Source organism: Microtus oregoni, unplaced genomic scaffold (assembly GCF_018167655.1).
Source record: "Microtus oregoni isolate MIOR12 unplaced genomic scaffold, Mior012 000171F_ref0000002, whole genome shotgun sequence".
NCBI classification, from domain to species: domain Eukaryota; kingdom Metazoa; phylum Chordata; class Mammalia; order Rodentia; family Cricetidae; genus Microtus; species Microtus oregoni.
In genome coordinates, this window is record NW_024544827.1 from 622,932 (window position 1) to 643,971 (window position 21,040).

The 21,040-nt window shown below is 41.4% G+C and overlaps 1 protein-coding gene across 1 annotated transcript; it reads left to right on the forward strand.

Moving 5' to 3' along the window:
* The first annotated feature begins 216 nt into the window (after positions 1-216).
* On the forward strand, positions 217-8,615 carry LOC121445280 (homeobox protein CDX-4-like). Its single transcript, XM_041647326.1, has 3 exons — positions 217-715; positions 6,191-6,336; positions 7,444-8,615. The coding sequence occupies exons 1-3, from the start codon at positions 217-219 to the stop codon at positions 7,648-7,650; spliced, it is 852 nt and encodes a 283-aa protein (XP_041503260.1). The 3' UTR covers positions 7,651-8,615.
* Positions 8,616-21,040: the final 12,425 nt, after the last annotated feature.

A 21,040-nucleotide genomic window follows, 5' to 3' on the forward strand; every position in this document is an offset into this window, starting at 1 on the left:
CCCAGCCTTTGGTGGCCCTCCTACGTCCCACTACCAGTCACCTGGAAACCTGGTGGAAGAAAGGGAGATTGGAGTTAGTCCCAGACGCACAGAGGAGCCAGTGGTGCAGCTAGTGCTGACCCATTGATTCTCTCCTGCGTCTCAAATTCGGGTTGGCGCTAAGTTTACAGGGACCTCAGGATGGCTTAGGGGGCAACTTCTTCTATCCAAGTCATCATGTATGGAAGCTGCCTTTTGGAAAAAGAAGCGGGCATGTACCCAGGCACTCTCAGGAGCCCTGGAGGAGGCAGCACAGGGGTGGGTACCTCTGGGGGTAGTGGTAGTCCGCTGCCTGCCTCCAACTTCACTACGGCCCCAGCTTATCCACACTACATGGGGTACCCTCATATGCCTAACATGGATCCTCATGGGCCGTCGCTGGGAGCCTGGAGCTCACCCTACAGTCCGCCCAGGGAAGACTGGAGTACATACCCTGGGCCGTCCAGTACGATGGGCACAGTGCCCATTAACGACATGACCTCGAGCTCTCCGGTTTTCGGCTCACCAGACTACAGCAATCTGGGCCCCACCAGTGGCGCAAGCAACGGTGGTAGCCTGCCAGCCCCGGCCAGCGAGTCACTGGCCTCCATCGACTCGGGCACCGCTGGTGCCAGTTCTCCCAGCAGGAGCCGCCACAGCCCCTACGCGTGGACGCGCAAGACTGTGCAGGTGTCCGGTAAGTGATCTATCCCCGCACCGATCCTTTCCTCCCTGCTTTACTCTTGGTCCGCCTGCCTGCCCTCTTACTCTTCACTACCCCCGCCCTCCAGGAGAGCTCTGTTAAGCAGCCCACAGCGTAGCCCGTTGGCAGGATAAGTACTTCCCGCCTTTGCGCCTAGGTTCAAAGCCGGCCAAAAGCAGTGCTTGAGACGAAACCTCTCTTTCGGATAGTTGGGGTTTTTGGTTGGTTTGGTTTGGTTTTATTTACCCTTTCTGGATCAGTCAAAAGAGTGAGCACATGGGTTCCTGATGAACCATAAGGATCGGGATCCAACCCTGTCGTTGCCCAGATGGGAAAACAGATGCACAAGTGATGGACGGGGCGGGGTGGAGGGGACGAGAGCTGAAGCTGTTACGATGCTGGTCTGTTCTTTCTTCAAATCTTTCCCCACCCTGGTGTGCAGACTTGCCAAAAACTGGTGCTGCTCAACTTAGTAGGTGCTTAACTGGCAACCAACGGCCCTTGTCTATGAAGGCTTCCAAAGCAAAGCGTCTCCGTTATAGGACTCTCAAGGAAACTGCAGCTTGCTTCGCCCAAATTAGCAATGTCTGAAACCTATCACTTTCCAACGTCCCTTTGCGCCCAGGGAATCGTTGAGGCAGCGAGGTTACAGCACTGAGCTGTCATTTCATATGACACAACACTCACACCTGCCAAGGTACAACCAGCATTATCCCCCAATAAGTGCCTAAAGCCCTCATTGCTATTCCAGCAGGTGTCCACGAACTGCAGAGGCAGAATGCAAGTCTGCGACAGCGACAACACACAAGATAGCATAAAGATGCCAGTTTAAGGTCTAATGTCGCTGCCCAGCAAGCCCTCATGGGCAACCACTGGGAGCGGGGAGTTGTTGGAGAGGCGCATAGAGAAAGTGAAGTATCCTTAGCTTTAATTTTGGACAGGGATGGGGTGACTCTCTTGTTTTCAGCTGCGGTTGTTCTCTTATCACTTTCTTATTATTCTAATACTTGCTCCGTTATTATAAAAAATAGTGACGTTTGACTATCACATTCATCCCCTCTGGAGAAGCAAACATATGTCAATAGCATTTGTCCACAGTAATTATGTTGTTCATAATCCCGTGTTTTCTCTTCTCTCTCTTCCAAAAAGCAAAGGTGTGAGGATAGGAAGGTACCATGCCCCACCTCTAGGAGAATTTTCAGCCAGAAGGAGGAAGCTCCACTTTCATTATTAGGGTTAAAAGTAACACTTACAAGCTTGCTTAAAGGCCTGTGGTGGTAGACAGCATTAAAAAGAAAACAAGGGTGAGTCATATCACTTTCAAAAATGAGGTTAGGGAAGGGCATCCATCCCTAGAGCTGCTGTTATATCTAATCTTGGGGATAAAATTAACATCCATTCATTAAAACCTAATAATAAGCAAAATATACATTTTTTTTAAAAAAGACATACTTTGCAACACGTTAAGGGAAGGATGCCACTGGCTTGTTGCTTTTAATAAAAAACAATGAGGAGAAAGAGACATGATAGGAAAATTATGTTGTGATGAATTTTCTGCTGATAAAGGTAAAACACAAGAGTTTAAACCTTTCATCTGATATATATCTCAGAGCTTTCTTTGGATAATTCTGATGCCAAGAGAAGTTGAGAAGGAGCCTCCTTAGTCTGTGTTAAACCCTCAAACCTGACTTATGCCATCTGCGGGGTTTTCTCTTCAGTGTTGTTTAGAAGGTGAACACTGAGAATGATCTTGCAACTGCTCGGACTTGGTTAACCAACTATTTCATTTGAACTCCTTAGAAGCTATAGGTTTGCTATATTCTCGTAGCTCAGGTTGTTATTTATCAACAATTTTAAAAGATGATGAATATGCATAAGAGCACAGCACAGTACACACGTAAGTAATGCTTTGCATAGTCTGGGATTCTAGATTCACTGAGTCTCTTTCATGATATCAGGCCATAAACTCCACAAAAATAAGTGGCATCACCCCATTGGACTCTCTGGACCAAAATGTACCCCTTTACATGATTAGCAAACAGAGCAGGGGTTAAGTGTTTGTAAAATGAATGAGTGAATGAGTCAGATCTCCCGAAGCTTTCTGCTCACCTTGGAGCATTGCAGAACATGTGGTTTAGGGCTGAGAGGAAAGATCTATGGACAACAAACTGGAAATAGCCCTTCTCTTGGTTAAGGCAATCCAATGACAGGTTTGGACATTAATGAAGATAATTGAAAGAGACTTTAGTTAACGTGGGGGGAGCATTTATTACAGCTATGATTCCTAATGAAAGCGAGGAGATTGACATGAAGAATAAATTACTGCCTTCCAGATGATTATAGTTTTTCTTAGTATTCTATTCCAAACACATGTCTTTTCAGAGCTTTTACAAAATCTTATCCAAAAGTTTCTATGAATGTCAACATTTTCATACAGGCTCATATTTTAAACAATGCCCAGTGCATGAGAACAAGTCGGGTTTGTTGGGTTTTTTTTTTTCATTTTCTTTAGTACAGAACTATGAGCCTGTATGAGCATTGGTCAAGCACTATCCTAAGCAGAGCTAGAAAGACACCGCCCTGTTTACAAAAGGGAAGTAAGTTTGATTCTTATTAAGCCATTCAACACTAAGGGAATAAAAATTAAAAGTTCTATTCAATTAGGACACTTCACAAACTGAGTTTCTTAATAATCCCTGAAGCTTACCATTGTCTTCCTTGGCTTTCCATATTTTGTTGGTGAATTTCTTAAATGAATTTGGATGTGATTTTTAGTTAAAAGCATAAAGGATTGCCATTAGGTAAACAGTCATCATGGTGGTACAGCCTTTTTAAGAAAACTGGCTTTCCATCATGATCCTAACTAACGCTTCATGAGGACTTTTCTGCCTATAGCACTTTGACTACTCAGAGTCTCTCCACTAAGCACAGTTTCAAACACACTTATGGTGATAGTAAGTCATCACATGTGGTGACATTGCCTTATGAACTGTGAGGGTGCTGTCTCCTGGGCGCTGGGAAGGAGCACTATGAACTATGGAAGTGTTTGTTCATATCTTTGTAGAAGAAGTAATGAAATTCTTTAGGGAAATGGAAATAGCTCTTTAATAAATCTTCGCCTTTTTTCATCCCTAAATCAACTCTCAATATTGGCTGAGAAGGAAATTCTCTGCTCTCAAAATGTCATTGTCTCTGGAAAAAACAGGAATGTAAACAATAAAAACAAGTACTCTTCATGCTTTCTTTGTGTTCGGCTTTAGTTATGGAAGACGTGGCCATTATCCTCTACCAGAAAGTGTCCAAATCCCTGCACTCATCAGGGGAAGAGGCAATGGGGGTTCTGAGAAGGCAGCCCAAGAGGAGTTGCAGGAAATACCTATTTGTTTCTCTTTGTAAACTGTGCAGGTAGTACACTCCCCTGTCTTCTTGGGGGTTTAGGTCTTATCTATCAGACTGGGGCTACAGACCCCTTTTAACACTTGTTTAGCTTTGATATGCATCTAGGCCCTTCTCATCGCTCCTTTCTTTGGAGGTTATATTGCCGGAAAGGGTGAGCATTTTCATGGCAAATAAAGAGGCCTGGTCTTGACTTTTATTGTCCTCAGAAGAAACTGCAAGAGGGGAATTTATGACCAATGGGGGTGGGGAAGGACCACAACCTTTCCAGAGTTCTTGAAGTCTGGTTATATTTACTGATTAATTGACTGAACTGAAGACACAGACACACACAAGTTGAATTTTAACCTCTCTGCTTCAAGTTAAAATTTAAACTCAGTCCCTTTTTGATCAGGAAGGGTTTTAGGGAAAATCTCCTCAAAATTATATTTTAATCCTAAAATTCGAGGTTCTGAAAACATTAGAACTCAGGTTTTCCTTTTTCATCCTTCAGCATACATTCTGTCTTTGGAATATGCCAAAGTCAGATCCCTGGTTTCCTATGTTTCTCTATGGATTCAGAAATCCTGCTCAAAGGTTGGGGCTGTGAGGCAAGTTAATTGGCTGGGACCCATCATTTCAAGGGAGGGAAGTTTCATTTCATTAAGTAGCACATATCGAGCCATTTAGTTGAATCCTAAACTAGATCTGTTTCTGCATCCATGACCCCCCCCCCCCTTCCTGGAGATGAAAGGGTGTCTGACATTTGTTTAGGGCTTGTAAATTCCAAGCCAATTGGTTGATGTTCCTGAATGTAAAGAGGGTTCAGGATGGGATCCATGCTATGTAGCTCCTTTGTTAGGCCTGTGCTGCATCTTAACACCTCAATGGAGTTTAGGGACCCGCTTTAAAGAAGTCTTTGTCCTACAGGTCGCCCCCCAAAATCTCACATCAAAAACAACCTGAGAAGATCAGAAGAACTTTCTAAAAGCCACAGAGAAAAAGAGCAGGATCCTAGAGGGGGTTAGAGAAACTGAAAAGAAAGGGAAACTTCCTAATCACCTTTGGAAAATTTGAAAGGAGGAATAAAACTCCATTTGAAGGAGAGCATGAGAAATTAGCTCAATGTTGTAACACAAGCCAAATGTTTGGATATCCTTTCAAAGCACGTGCAATGCTCACTTCAGTCTGCTTAAGTCAACATGTCCTCCTTCACCCATTCACTAGCCACTTGGAGATAAAAATGCCTTAAGACTCCCACAGGAAAGCTATTACTTTTTGTAACAAATAATAGGAGCTATTTTGAAACATAATTTGCTAAATAGCAATGAATATTTTCTTTTCAAACTATACAAATTCATTCTACGTAGCACATGTAACTACGTCAGGATTCCAGAATAGTTTGCCACACTTGGAATTACACTTCCCAACAGGTTTAAACTGGGAATAAATCTAGCATACTGAACTGGGCATCAAAGGTACATGATTGGGTCTATACTCCTAAGCTCACCAGCACAAATTCACTTACGTATACTGAACCTTGGGTTCCTTATTTATACAATAGGGATAATACATTTTCTGCAAAATTCACCAGAGTAGGTAAGATGCTTAATGGGAAACAGTCATGAAAGAACTGCCTAAAATGTAATTCATGGTGGGTGTTGCCATTGCTATTCCTTCAGTTGTTATATGTGGATGGAAATGGAATGAAATTCATGGGTTGAGTGTTTATTTTAAATGTTTTGATATAGCAGTGGGCCAAAAGAGTAGCTATAATCTGACTGATCATTTCAGGAGAAACATTAAAAAGATATTTGTTTCATATATATATATGTGTGTGTGTGTGTGTGTGTGTGTGTGTGTGTGTGTGTGTGTGTGTGTGTGTGTGTATTAGAATGATTAGATATAAATATCATGGCCACAGATAATAATGCATTTAATGTAGAAATAGACATGACATATTGGATTTTAAAATACATTGGCTTTAAAATTTAAAGTAAAAAGTGAAAGTAAGAAGAGTAACTGGTTCCTTCAACCCAAATAATCTCCAAAGGAGGAGAATAAGATGAAATGTCATGCTTTCTCCCCCAACAGGGAAAACCAGAACAAAAGAAAAGTATCGTGTGGTTTACACTGATCATCAAAGGCTGGAGCTGGAAAAGGAATTTCACTGCAATAGATACATCACCATCCGGAGGAAGTCAGAGCTGGCAGTTAACCTGGGCCTTTCTGAGAGACAGGTATTATGAAACATATCCCATGTGGTCATTTCAATTGTCTAGGGTTTGGAGGAAATAGCAAAATAGAGGATATATGCTTTCCTCAAGCACCGCTAAACCCATACTCAGCCTATGTTGTTTCATTGGCCTTTGGGTTGATTAACTATTGAACAGGTGGGTATCATGTGGGCCTGGGAATAAGAGATGGAGTGGAGAGATGCAAAGAGATTTTAACTCCAATACAGTTCAACAATCAAGTCAAACCTTGATCTGATCTCTCGAGTAGTACTGAGTGGGAGAAGTGAAAATTTCACAACTCTGGCACTGTCCGCTCCCTATCAGTCAAACAAACTACAAGAGGAACTGCACACTAGTGCAACTCCATGGATGGAGCTTTTCTGCCATTCAAGATAAGGAACACAATCTTCTTTGGGCTGTATGATGTTATGATGTCTGCCTTGAATTTAGTTAACTGTGAGTACTCAATGAAGATCAAGTTACAGCAAAGGTCAGCAGTTTCCACTCATTCGGATTTTGCAATTACATGAGCACCTGGTGATTTTCCCCTCAAGTCTAAAAGTGATGCTAGAATCATAGAAGTCTATAGAAAAAGGTAAAGTCCATTAATACACAGCCTTATCTCTTGCCGTTTGCATTCCATCCATGCGTAGGCACATTAACACCACTCTGGTGCTGATTTCCAACAAGAAATAGAAGGTATTTCATGACCCTGCTCATTCAGGTCTAGGTGTTGCTAACTTTTTAATATAAGGAAGTTTCTCTTAATGACTGACTGTAATCACCTTTGCTATTTAAATTGTTCTTTCTCATCAGCAGTCCTTGCTGTCTTTATCTAATTATTTCTACTTGTGTGACAGAGGATGCAAGGGAGTTTTGCGCTCAAAGTTGGTAGACCTAGATTTGATGATTTCAGTCTCATTTCCTGCAAAGCACTTGCCCTCTCTGCGCCAAAGCTTTTTAGAACCTGTAAAATGGGTATACTTCACAAGGTTACCATGAGACTCAAATGAGGGGATGTTCAGGAAGGGGCCTTGTAAGACTAGCAGTCACTGTGTTTGACCACAGTCAGAGTAGTCCCCAATAAGCATAAAGCATTTTGTGTTTCAGGTGAAAATCTGGTTTCAGAATCGCAGAGCCAAGGAGAGGAAGATGATCAAGAAGAAAATCTCCCAGTTTGAAAACAGTGGAAGTTCCGTGCAAAGTGACTCTGGCTCCATCAGCCCTGGGGAGCTGCCTAACACGTTTTTCACCACTCCATCCGCTGTCCGTGGATTTCAGCCAATTGAGATACAACAAGTCATAGTCTCCGAATGAAACAAGAGCAGGAAACAGAAGCACCCTTCCCATTGCAGTGTCTCTCTGGCCTCTAAGATAAGAGCAGGGCAGTTGAGATTGGATGTAACTCTTTAGAAGGCAGAATTCCAAATAAGTGGACACACAATGAGTTGCAGAGATTTTAGAAGTCTCTAACGTTCAGAAACTATTCCCAGATAATTCCTATTCTACGCTGTTCTATGTGGGCCTGGGCAGGAAGCTCAGTGATAAGTTTTGCTACTTAAAGTCTAGACTCACGAGCCCTTGCAACTTTCTTCACAATTTCAGAAACTTGCTTGTGAACAGATTTTAAAACACAGTCCTGCCCAGAGGCACATGTACACATATGTTCTTGTGTTAGTTATTTGATTCTGAGCGTCTTTGTGGTCCTTTTTAGGGAATAGGAGTAAAGTAAGCAGACATTTCTCTCTAGATACCTTTTCAAGCAGTAATTCAAAATGCCCAGTCTTCCTAACAAGCTAACTTTGTAAGACAGCATCAGGAGGTTATTACAAATCTATTGCCACTGGCTAATAAAACAAAGATCACTTTTCCCCTCAGATAATACTCACCTGCCATCAAATGCCTAATCATAGAACTTGGGAGATGTAACCATTTCAAATCTTGTCAGAACAATAAAATCAGACTAGAAGAACACAGGCCAATTTAATTGAGTCGATAGCAAGGCAGATCGTCACCACACAGAATAAACTGCCCTGCGCTCTCAAAGAGCTGTGGTTCACCACTTAGAAGGACACAATCTGGGTTTTCAAAAGGTGCTACAGTGAGTAGGGTGGCTGGCGCTTTTGTGTTGGCATGGTGCACTGTTTACATATCAAAGTGGCCATGAAAGACCCCCACAGTATAGACAAACAGCTAAGCAGCAGCAATGCCAGGCTTAAACTTTGGAGCAACGCAAGTAACATTAGAGCAGGGAAGTTCGACTTGAGAACAAGGGCGGAGAAGCCAGGCAAGATATCTGCGGTCAGCCGGTCAGCCATCTGGCCCCAAGCGATAAGGAACCCGCAGCTGGCCTGCTCTAATGAGAACCTCCCGTTTGCTTAAGGAAACAGGATGCCTATAGTCAGCACATGTGCCCAACTTAGAATATCAGTAATTCACAGAAGAGACAACTCCCCCTATGAAAGATCCCAGCTTGGCTGCTGTAACGTCATTTCACAAAGCTTTTGATGAACGACTGTAAGTGCAGAGTAAGGTCAGGGTCCCTGGCTGCAAAACAGGATATTTATATCCATAGATTCGGGCAGGACATCAATTAACAGGATATCTGTTCCCATACATCTGTGCTGGGAGAGGAAAAACCACCTGTGCCCCTTGCCCCATTCCAACTGACCACTAACGATGCATTTGCTTCCGTAATCTGCTTCTGCTGCCCTCTTTCCTATAAAAAGACCTTCCCCCAGTCTGCAGGCGCGCTTTGTCTTTCGAGAGACTAAGTCGCCCCAGGTACCTGTGTACTGAATAAAGCCTCTTGCTGTTTGCATCCGAAGAGTGATCTCGCTGTTCCTTGGGAGGGTCTCCTTAGCCTGAAAGACTGCCCACCACTGGGGTCTTTCAGCCAAAGATTAAGACTCCGGTTTTAAGACAAGGTCTCACAATTACCTATTTGGGAGTTGAAAATAAGAACTGTGTCTTCCCAGTCCTTAAGAAAATGTCAGAAAAGGAGCTTATAGTTCAAGGCTTCTGCTGAAGATACATCAATTAGTGCTGAAAGATTTAAGGGAAAACCTTCCACTTCTGACCTGACCTCTTGAAAGTATATTCCTTACAACACACTTATGAGGAAGGTATCAATCACCCCATCTTACTGATTTGGAAAATGAACTGTGAATATCAGGTCACTTTCCAAAGACATAAAAGAAGACAATTACTGCCGCTGATGAGGACCTCAGCCTCCAGAGGAGGATCTTCCTCAGTTTGGAATGCTAAGTCCAAACTCATTCTTAATACCTAAAGGATGCACCTTCAGCTGTAACAGTCCCATTTACCTGGAAGTTGCCCTTTCTTACTGTAAAGCCTATTGATGTTTCTCTATTTCACTAGACTCTGAAAAAAAAAACTGGATTTTTTTCTTAATAGCATAGTAAAGGCATTTTCTCTCAAAAGACATGTTAATTCTTTCTCTGAGTGCTGAGAAAAAGATACACCCCTACTTTTATGGCTACATTACAGTGGTATATACTGGAGGCATGGAAACACCAAAGCTCAAAGGTTGTACTCCAAGTAGCCTTCAATAAGGAAGGGAGGTGGGGAGGGGCAAGGCAGGGATGAAAACTCAACAACTGGCCAACAATGTTCAGTGGGTTAAATGGGGAATTAAGGAGGGATAGTTTTTTCATTATTTTTCAAATTTATGCATGCTATTTTTACTCTGGTTTTTTTTTATCCGCAAGGAATTTGTGGACTTTAGAAGAGCCTGCAATCTATTCAGTGTTCCAGTCTTCAAATACTTCACTTAACAGCGCTGATCTTATCTTGAAGTTTGTGTGCAACTACAAAGAAAGACCATTGGGAGGACCTGGCCTATTTCCAAATAAAGAAGGAAGTAAGGCCGAAGGAAAGTTTTCCACTGTTGGCTCAAATCCAGAGAACTGGCCACTTCTCTGGTTGAAACATTTTAACATTACCAAGTCAAATCAAGAAGGGAAGGGGAGCCACTAAGGAAGAACTGGAACGGCGGAATCTATTAGAAGGTGGTGTGGAGAGCACTTGAGAGGTGGTTATCAGTCTACAGAGATGCTGCAAAGGGGCTGGGAGTGTAGCTCAGTTTATAGAGTGCTTGCCTGGCATGGAGTCAGTCCTAGGGCCAGTCTCCAGCACTGCATACACGGAGCATGGAAGCTCATGCCTATCATCCCAGAACTCAGGAGATAAGGCTAGAGGGTCCTTGGCTCTATAATGAGCTTGAAGGTAGCCTGGGCAGCTAGACCCTGCCCTTCCAAAAAGAAATACTGCAAAAATAATTACAGCAGAGTTATTACAACTCTGATAACAAAAAAGGCAAGGAATCTAATGACGAGTTTAGTCTATATAGGTAGCCACATTATATAGTTTAGATTCTGTCCCTCAAACAGGGATTACTGGCTCTCATATTCATACGTGAATATGCTACTGAGGAGAGACACAAATAATAGACAATTACTGCGTTTCCCATATAAAGGGAATTAATAGGTTTGAAAGGTAGAGCTGACCTGGGAATATGATCATTAAGTCTTCAGAGTGGCAGTGCAAAGCAAAGAAGGCCTGTACATTAATAAGAAACTGATACTAAAAGTACATAGGACCATGGTGTTAAAAAGAACTACTAAAGCGTGAAATAAGAGCTGGGTTTCTAGTTTGACCTGGTTTTGTAGTTGAAGAGCTGTATGATTTTGGTTAAGCCACCTGAGCAATCAGAGTCTGTTATGTTATTGGTTTTTTTTAAGTGGTTTGGAATGACTGTAAAAGTTTATTCTAGTTTTAACACTCTTAACATGTTTGGGAATGCCCTATGCAATTACCTTTGTCCAAAAAATCATACAAAATTTCAATCTCTCTCTCTGATATTTTTTTCAAGGCTTAAAATATCACTGTCAGAGATTTCTTGCTTTAGTCTCAAAGACTCTTAACATCTTCAAGGTCTTATTTCATGCCATCCTCATCTGTAAAGCATGGATTTTGAGTTCAGTTTTACCAGTCTCTGAAACTCTAGTCCATAGCTACCTAATAAATGCCAGCCTTTAATCCCAGAACTTGGGAGACAGAGGCAAGCAGATCTCTATGAGTTTCAGTCCATTCTGATAAAAAAAAAAACAGCAAAAAGAACACTTAAATACGACTGGAAGAGGGCTGGAGAGATGGCTTAGTGGTTAAGAGCATTGCCTGCTCCTCCAAAGGTCCTGAGTTTAATTCCCAGCAACCACATGGTGGCTCACAACCATCTGTAATGAGATCTGGTGGCCTCTTCAGGCATACATATAGACAGAATATTGTATACATAATAAATAAATAAATTAAAAAAAATACGATTAGAAGAGACAGATACTTAAACTGACAGTCATTTCTCTAATCCCTTTCACACCTGAAAGGCCTTCTCTAAGTGTATCACAGGAAATGTTCCTGAGTAGAAGGGAAGGAACCTCATGAGATAAGGTTGCTATAGAATAATAAACTCAAATTGGTTAGACTGAGTTTTTACTTTTAATTGTATGTAAGCATGTATTTCAGATAACTCCACAACTCAATTATCTGTCAGACAAAATGTCTCTTTCCTTGTCTTCCAGTATAACCTTGTCTGACACTGCACTACCCTAATAGTGCAGTTTAGAAAATGATACAAACCGGGCAGTGGTGGTGCATGCCTTTAATCCCAAGTGCTGAGAGTTTGAGGCCAGCCTGGTCTACAGAGTGAGTTTCAGGTCAGGCTCCAAAGCTACAGAGAAACCCTGTCTCGAAAAACCAAAAAGAAGAGAGAGAAACACACTTAATAGAATCTGTGAACTCTGTAACACATCACTTACTTTGCAGACAAGCACATTATAAAAATCACAAAAGGCAAAGAAAATGAAGTGGAAAGATCCTTGAAAAAGTGGTGATGGAAGCCCTGAGCACGTCTTACACCTTTAATCCCAGTACTAGGAAGGTGAAGGCAGGAGGGTCAAGAGGTGATGTTCAAGGACAACGTGGACTGTATAATGAGTTCAAAGCCAGTCTGGGCTACATGAAACTGTCTCAATAACAAAAATAGAAAGAAAGAATAATGTCAAAATGTTGCAATTTTGATCAAAGACATGAACATATCTACCCATGAATCTTAATAAATTCCAAGTAAGATAAAATCAGAAATTACACTAAAGCACATTAAAATGAAATAAAATTAAGGCAGAAGACAATCAGAGGCCCCGTAGTAAGGGCTGGACAGGCACCACTCTGATGATTATGTGGTGGAGAAATGGGACAGAGAAGCAGAATGGTTCATGTGCTGTGGAGAGAGGAAGAACTGGAGGGCCAACAGCTTTGTGAGTGGTCTTACTGCCACCTGAGGCCATGAGATGTCTGGGCCAAGCTGCCAGTGAGGGCCTAGTCTCGGTCTCGGGCCCTACTGCAGGTGGGATCTGGGTTTATGTTCATGGTCCCTATTACCACCAAAAGCCATGAGGATGTCTGCGGTCTGGGCTGCCTCCTGAAGCTATGTTGCAGCCCAAGGGCCATGCTGTGCTGGCCTCACCCCTCACTTGAAGTGGGATAGTTGGCCCCACCCCTCACCAACCAACCATCACACAGTGGTACCCAGCAGTGGCACTGATGGGGGGGAGGTGTCGTATTAGAAGCATAGCCACAGGAGCTCCGTGAGTCTGGGCAACAGCAAGATTTCTGAGGAGTCTCAGTGAGGATCCAGTACTGATGGGGTAACAAAAGCCAAACACCTCTAACCAGACCTATGACTCATTGCTATGAGCATTTGCCAGCAAAGCTGTGTGGGCAAAAGGGAATTTTAATGTACTGCTTAGTCCTCAAGCACTCTATAAAATATGAGTGTCAAAAACACACAGTATATAGATCACCCATCCTGAGATGTCCATCTTGGACATGGGGGCATATCTACTAAAATTACTTGTAAATATTGGAGCAACATTGGCCTATAAACCTCAAGATGAGAAAAGATTTGCTTTATTATGAAATTCTCACAATTTCCTAAAGTACTTGGAAAAGACTTCTGGGACTTTGCTTGGTGTCAAATAATTTTAATGTGGCTTCTCTTCATTAGCCCTAGAAAGCTTGTGCAAAGGGGCTGATGCTCGTTAATGCTTGAATTTCTGCTCTTGGTCCACTTGTATAGGTGATGTACTTTGAAAGTGTTGATGTACAACCAAATTGGTGTTTGTTTTTCTTGTTGATTTTAGCAGAGAAAATAGAAGGCGCTGGAACTCATTTGTCTTGCTTTTATCATTTTTAAAATTATTACCTTATAGTTAGTGATAAATAACCTAGACATTTGCTGTATAATGCCTTACTGTCTCGTTAACAAGGCTGTTTTTAAAGAATCATAATCCTATTCCCTGACACCCCACATATTTTAATGTGTTAATGTCATATGATGAAATGCTCTGATTCCTAGTCCCAGATGCTCAGCTTATTGTGAAAACCAAACACACACACATCCATTTGATCTCCTTTTAGGAATGAAGTAAGAAAACCATCTTTTTTTAGTTATCTATATTGTTCTTTCGGTGGTTTTCTTTCTTCATTCATATTCTTGAAGAATAAGAACTTGGCTTGTCACCGGACATAAACCTCAAGGTCCAAATCAGGAGCAGAAGGAGAGAGAGCACGAGCAAGGAACTCAGGACCGCAAGGGGTGCACCCACACACTGAGACAATGGAGATGTTCTATCGGGAACTCACCAAGGCCAGCTGGCCTAGGTCTGGAAAAGCCTGGGATAAAACCGGACTCTCTGAATATAGCGGACAATGAGGACTACTGAGAACTCAAGAACAATGGCAATGGGTTTCTGATCCTACTGCACGCACTGGCTTTGTGGGAGCCTAGGCAGTTTGGATGCTCAACTTACTAGACCTGGATGGAGGTGGGGGTTCCTTGGACTTCCCACAGGACAGAGAACCCTGATTGCTTTTTGGGCTGGGGGGGGACTTAATGGGGGGAGGGGGAGGGAAATGGGAGGCGGTGGTGGGGAAGAGACAGAAATCTTTAATAAATAAATAAATTTAAAATAAAAAAAAGAACTTGGCTTGTGTCATAGTGGTTGTGGCTAACCCATATTTTGGCATGATAGAAGAAATGTATTGTGTCTCTACAGTTTTCTGAGAAAATTGGTCTTTTAGTAATTGTTTTTTCCATCTTTAATAAATATTTTCTTTAAATTTCAAATAGAGAAAAAAAACCTATCAAATCCCAAATATATTCACCAAAATTAATTTTTCAAAAATAAATAAAAACTTAAGACATTCTTGGGTAATAAAAGCTGAAAAGTGGGGGTAAAAAGCTGGGCAGTAATGGTGCATGCCTTTAATCCCAGCTCTGGAGAGGCAGAGTTTGAGTCCAGCCCAGTCTATAGAGCGAGTTCCAGAACAGCCAGGACTGTTTCACAGAGAAACCCTGCAGAAAGAAAAGCTGAGGAAATTCATCATCACTAGAGCTTCCCCACTCCTCCCCCATTAAAAAAAACAAAATCTAAAGTGAGTTCTGGAGGCTGAAATGAAAAGAAATAGTAACAACTGGCAGTGGCACCAGGATTTGTCCCTACTGTTTTGTCAAAAGTGACACCCCTATATCCAAAGAGTCTGGGATGATTGGAAGCGTCACCCCAGTTCCTGGCATCCATTTTGGGATGTTTGGTTATAAATATCACCTCAGCTCCTTGTCACACCCCTATATCAAAAGAGCCTGGAATGTAATATTAAGCTGGGGGCATCACCCCAGCCCTCTAACACCCCTATATCGAAGAAGTCTGGGATGATTGGAAGGCCCTGGCCTGGCAGTTGCCCTGGCTTGAACTCCAACTCCCAGCCTGCCAAGCGCTGACCACCCCCACAGGGTCAGGACCACTCCCCCCAGACTATGGGGTTGGGGGGGGGGGAAGAGGTGGTTTGGGTTTTTTTTTTTTAATTTATTTATTGGTGGTTTGGGTTTTATGTATGTGCTCTCTCTCTCTTTCCCCTGTCATGCCTCCGGCCACCCGGGACCGCCGGCAGAGAAATTTTTCCTAACACCTACTGCTTGTGCTGGCTTTTTGGGAACCTATGCTCTTTGAATGGATACCTTGCTCAGACTAGATATAGTAGGGAGGTCCTTGGACCTTCCCCAAAGCAATGTGCCTGAGCCTCTCTGAGGATGGGGGGGGGGGGGGGTAGGTGGAGTGAATGGGAGGAGGGGAGGGAGTGGGAACTAGGAATGGTATGTAAAATGAAAAAAGATAGCTTCTTTTCTTTTTTAAAAAAATGAAAAAGAATTTGTCACAATAAAGAAAAAAAGGCTGGGTGTGGCAGCACATGCCTTTAATTCCAGTAACTCCAAAGCCAGTGTTTGAGGTCAGTCTGGTCTATATAGTGAATTGTAGGACAGTCAGGGCTGCTTAGTGAGATCCTGGCTCAAACACAAAAGAGAACAAAAGCCACCTGGGCAGTGGTGGCGCACGCCTTTAATCCCAGCACTGGGGAGGCAGAGGCAGGCAGATCTCTGTGAGTTCGAGACCTGAAGGCGTAAGTCACAAACAATGCCACACCAATTCGGGGTTATGATTATTAGGGTGGTATTTATTTAAAGGGGAAAAAACTTACAGATCACTGTCCCAGGCAACAGCCCTCTTCGCAACCAGGAAAGGAGTCTAGTTGCAGGCGGAGCAGGAAGTGAAGAGAGAGAGAGAAGAGGGAAGTGGCCGCTTTTTTAAAGGGAGAGAAACCACGCCCCAGTGGGCTGGTACCTCAGCGGTGATAGGCTGGAGGAGTGGGAGGACCTCCCGCAACACCTCCCCCTTTTGTTTAAATAAGAGAGTTCTAAACCTACTATGAAATTATATACAATAAGTACAAATATCCTATTCTAACTAGCTTAGGTCTTGTATAATAAATAACTTGGCCAAGTCATGAGAGAAAGTAACTACATTTATATAGTCTTCAACCCCATCGAAGATCTGAGAAGGGAAATAATGTTACCTGGGTAATTAGGAAGTTCAGTAAAACAACTTCCAAAACATACAACAAATTACAGAGACAACTAGCTACCTGGGCAATCACCCAAAGTCACATTAGCAGCGTTGAAGCAACCAACTTTGGCTAAGGCCTAACATAACTGACATACCATTTTCTAAGGCAAGCAACTTTTCAAAACTATCTTACCCTGTCTTGGCAGGATATGACAGTCCTGTTTTATCCATTGATGCATGCTCTGTATCTTTGTCAGTTGTTGAGGTATGGGCATTTCTTTGCCCAAACGCCAGTTCTGCCAAAAAGAAAGGCTCCAGGTGGAGTGTCTTTGGTGCTCAACATTCTCTCGGGAATAGAGTGGTGTTGCCAGGAGCAATTGTGTCTCACTACCACAAAACTCTGAGTTAGATTAAAGGCCATTTTCTACAGCTCTTTGAAGAAGTTGAAGATTATCTATCTATACTGAGTATAATCTCTATATATCTAAAGAACCTGATTAGTCTATTATAAATGACAAACTTAGATGACTATTAGTCTATATAATTCTCAATATCTATCTAACTTAAAGACTAAGACAATAAACGACTGTGAAACAAATGAGGACAATGACCTCCAAATATAAACAATGTACAAATAAACATTGCAGTAGGTAAATATATATCAATACACAATCATTATATAAGTATCTTAATCAGAGGTAGAAATGTACACTGCAATATGGTAAATATATACAATACATATATATATATATCAATACAATATATGTCAATACATAAAAAAATGTTTTAAACAGAGGTAGAAACATGCATGCGTACAATAGTCAATATAATTTAACTTTGTATCAATATACAAGAATCTATAGCAATGTATTTGTCTAAAAACAGTAACTCACAATTACAAATCTATTATCCCATCATCCCTCTTTTTTTTTTTTTTTCAAAATGATCCCTGAGCGTATAAAATTCCTCCCCCAACCCTCAATAGTATACTAATTATAATCGACCCCTAAATGATGTCCCTAAACCCAAGGGCAAGTTTTATTGGGAAAGGGGACGTCGTCCTCTAGAATTACTTCCAGCTGTCATGGGGGCGACGTTCTTTCTGGGGGATCCTGTGAAAGTGAAATGATGGTTAAATTTCAAGATCAATGTCTTTTAAAATTGCCAATAGTCTCTGAGTATTTTGTGCAGGTCTGGCCAAAATGTTGTATAAGATGTGCACCATTTCAGCTAACCAAGTTGGAACTGTCTTGTGCAGCTGGTACCAAAAGCAGGTCTTGTAGTAGCGCTATCAGTATCATGACGTCATATCAACCAGGTGGAGTTGTTGTTATGGGGCCCCATCTTCTTCCTGGAAACTTCAAATGTCACTTCAGGAAAAACTCATTGTTCATTATGAAAAACTTAAACATTAATCATATAGACATATATAGACATATATATATTCAATGAAAGACATGATAGATATATTCAATGAAAAGTATGATAGATATGAAGAAAAGCAAAGATGTTTTCTAAACTCATATTTCTTTCTGTCCCATATCATGGCTCTTGACATGAGACAGAAACTCCAGAAACTCTGGGTTTTTCTCTTACTAACAGGCTTGGAATTGGAGAGGGACTGAGCCAGAGTCCAACTTCAAAACCAGCTTTATAAATTTAGAAATATGGTTTAATATTACTTACACAATCCATTCAGTTGTCTTGATATTTCCTATTGGGCAGGTATTTTTCCATCTGTCAGTATCCAAACATCCAGGGTCCCTTGAATTTCTCAAAGATGAGTGTTTTCCTGTGGAGATAAGAACAGAACCCTGCCCCCATTCTATGTTTTTCTTACCACCTGTATGAATATCATCATTGTGGATGAGTTGTCATTTCTCCTTTCCAAGAGGTTTCTCCTCTTCAAATCGAAACTTTATTAATTTTGATGGTATCCACAATTTTTCTTCTCCTGTGGAAACAAGAGCAAAACCCCTTCCCCAACGTAGCACATCTCCTGGCTTCCACTGAGAGGTCAGCACATCTTTGAAATAAATCGGTTGATTTAGTTCAGCAGACTTTTCCATTATCCAATGTCTTTCTGCTGCTGTCGTTCCTTTCTCATTAGCGTTAAGAAAATTCAAGGTTAATAAAGCATTATGTAATCTATTTCTGGGGGTATTTTCAGTCCCTTTCTGTTTGTTCAGCATATCCTTTATAGTACGATTTGATCTTTCTATAACTGCCTGACCTGTAGGATTATTTGGTATACCTGTAATGTGTTTTATATTATAATAATCAAAAAAGCGTTTCATTTTCTTAGATACATATGCTGGACCATTATCTGTCTTTATTTGCGCAGGTATACCCATGATGGCCATAACTTCCAATAAATGTGTGATTACTGAATCAGCCTTTTCTGAGCTCAGGGCAGTAGCCCATTGAAAACCTGAATACGTGTCTATGGTGTGGTGTACATATTTTAATTTACCAAATTCCATAAAGTGGAACACATCCATCTGCCAGATTTCATTTCTCTTAGTACCCTTTGGGTTACTCCCTGCAGGCAACGGTGTTTGATTATAGAAAGAACAAGTAGGGCATCTCTTTATAATGTCCTTAGCTTGTTGCCAAGTAATGGAAAATTCTTTCTTTAGGCCTTTACTATTGACATGATGCTTCTTATGAAATTCCGAGGCCTGCAACACACTTCCAATCAATAATTGATCAATCTCAGCATTGCCTTGGGCTAGAGGACCAGGCAGACCTGTATGGGACCGGATGTGTGTTATGTACATCGGACAAAGCCTGTTCCTGATTATGTCTTGTACCTGGATAAACAATGAAGTCAACTCTGTGTCATCTGGTATAAATTCAGCGGTTTCAATATGCAAGATAACTCTTTCTGCATATTGTGAATCTGTAACTATATTAAGAGGTTCTTTAAAATCCCTTAGCACCATAAGAATGGCATATAATTCTGCCTTCTGGACAGAATTATAAGGGCTTTGTTCCACCTTACTCAATTCATCTGACTTGTAACCTGCTTTCCCTGATTTATTTGCATCAGTATAGAACGTACGGGCTCCAGTTATTGGAGCATCACGTACAATTCTAGGAAGAATCCAAGAAGTTCTTTTTATGAGATTAAGTCTATCACTTTTGGGATAGTTGCTATTAATTTCTCCCAAAAAGTTAGCACAAGCTCTTTGCCACGGTTCATTGTCTTCCCATAACTTTTTTATTTCTTCAGTAGTAAAAGGCACTATAATTTCTGCTGGGTCTATACCTGCTAGTTGACGAAGTCTCAGCTTACCTTTTATAATTAATTCAGAGACCTTTTCCACATAAGTTTTTAATTTTTTACTTGGTTTATTAGGTATAAATATCCACTCTAAAATAATATCTTCCCTCTGCATTAGAATCCCTGTAGGAGAAATTCTGGAAGGCAATATGACTAGGATGCAGCTAAGATTTGGGTTCACCCTATCCACATGTGCCTCCTGTAATTTTTCCTCAATCATTGTCAGTTCCTTTTCTGCTTCAGCTGTCAGTTCTCTTGGACTATTCAAATCTTTATCACCATCTAAGGTTTTGTTTAAATGAACTATTAGATCAGGTGTTATCCCAACAGCTGGTCGTAGACTGGAAATGTCTCCTAACAATCTTTGGAAGTCATTAAGAGTCTTTAACCGGTCTCTCCTAATTTGTGCCTTTTGCGTTTTAATTTTCTCTAACCCTATTCTGTAACCTAGGTAATTAATAGAATTTCCTCTTTGAATCTTTTCAGGGGCAATTTGTAATCCCCACCTAGGCAAGACTTTCTTTACTTCTTCAAACATCCTTTCTAAAGTATCTTTATTTGAATCAGATAATAAGATGTCATCCATGTAATGATAAATGATGGACTTGGGGAATTGTTTACGAATTATTTCCAATGGCTTACTTACAAAATATTGGCACAATGTAGGACTATTGAGCATACCCTGTGGGAGGACAGTCCACTGATATCTCCTATTAGGCTGAGAATTATTATAAGTAGGCACTGTGAAGGCAAATTTTTCTCTATCCTTTTCTTGTAACGGTATAGTGAAAAAACAATCTTTCAAATCAATAACTATAAGAGGCCATCCTTTTGGTAACAGAGAAGGCAAAGGAATTCCAGATTGTAGTGGGCCCATAGGTTGAATTACTTTGTTGACAGCTCTTAGATCTGTCACCATTCTCCATTTACCAGATTTCTTTTTTACAACAAACACAGGAGAATTCCAAGGGCTGGTTGATTCTTCAATATGGTGAGCATCTAGTTGCTCTTGCACCAGCTGTTCCAATGCCTGTAGTTTATCTTCAGCTAGAGGCCATTGTTTGGTCCATATTGGCTTCTCAGTTAGCCATTTTAAAGGTAGGGCCGTTGGTACCTCTAAAGGTTTGGTATTTGCTGTATGTTCTTGTAGAGCCTGAATGGCTGGTGACCTTTTTCCATAATACCTCATCATATCCTTCCCAGAATTATGAGTTCCTGGAAATACAGGAATGTTAATCTGGGTATTCCATTGCTGTAGCAGGTCACGGCCCCATAAATTTATGGCAATATTGGCTATATATGGCCTTAGTCTTCCTATTTGCCCTTCGGGCCCTATGCATTCAACCCATCTTGTGCTTTGTTTTACACGAGATAGGGTTCCAATTCCTAGGAACTGAACATCTACCTCTTGAAGAGGCCAATTCGGATGCCAAGATTCTGG

Excerpts from the sequence above, each read along its gene's own strand:
- LOC121445280 (XM_041647326.1), top strand. The coding sequence starts at position 217 with ATGTATGGAAGCTGCCTTTTGGAAAAAGAAGCGGGCATGTACCCAGGC. Across the intron at positions 716-6,190 it reads CAAGACTGTGCAGGTGTCCG|GGAAAACCAGAACAAAAGAA; the intron begins GTAAGTGATCTA and ends CTCCCCCAACAG. Across the intron at positions 6,337-7,443 it reads TGGGCCTTTCTGAGAGACAG|GTGAAAATCTGGTTTCAGAA; the intron begins GTATTATGAAAC and ends TTTGTGTTTCAG.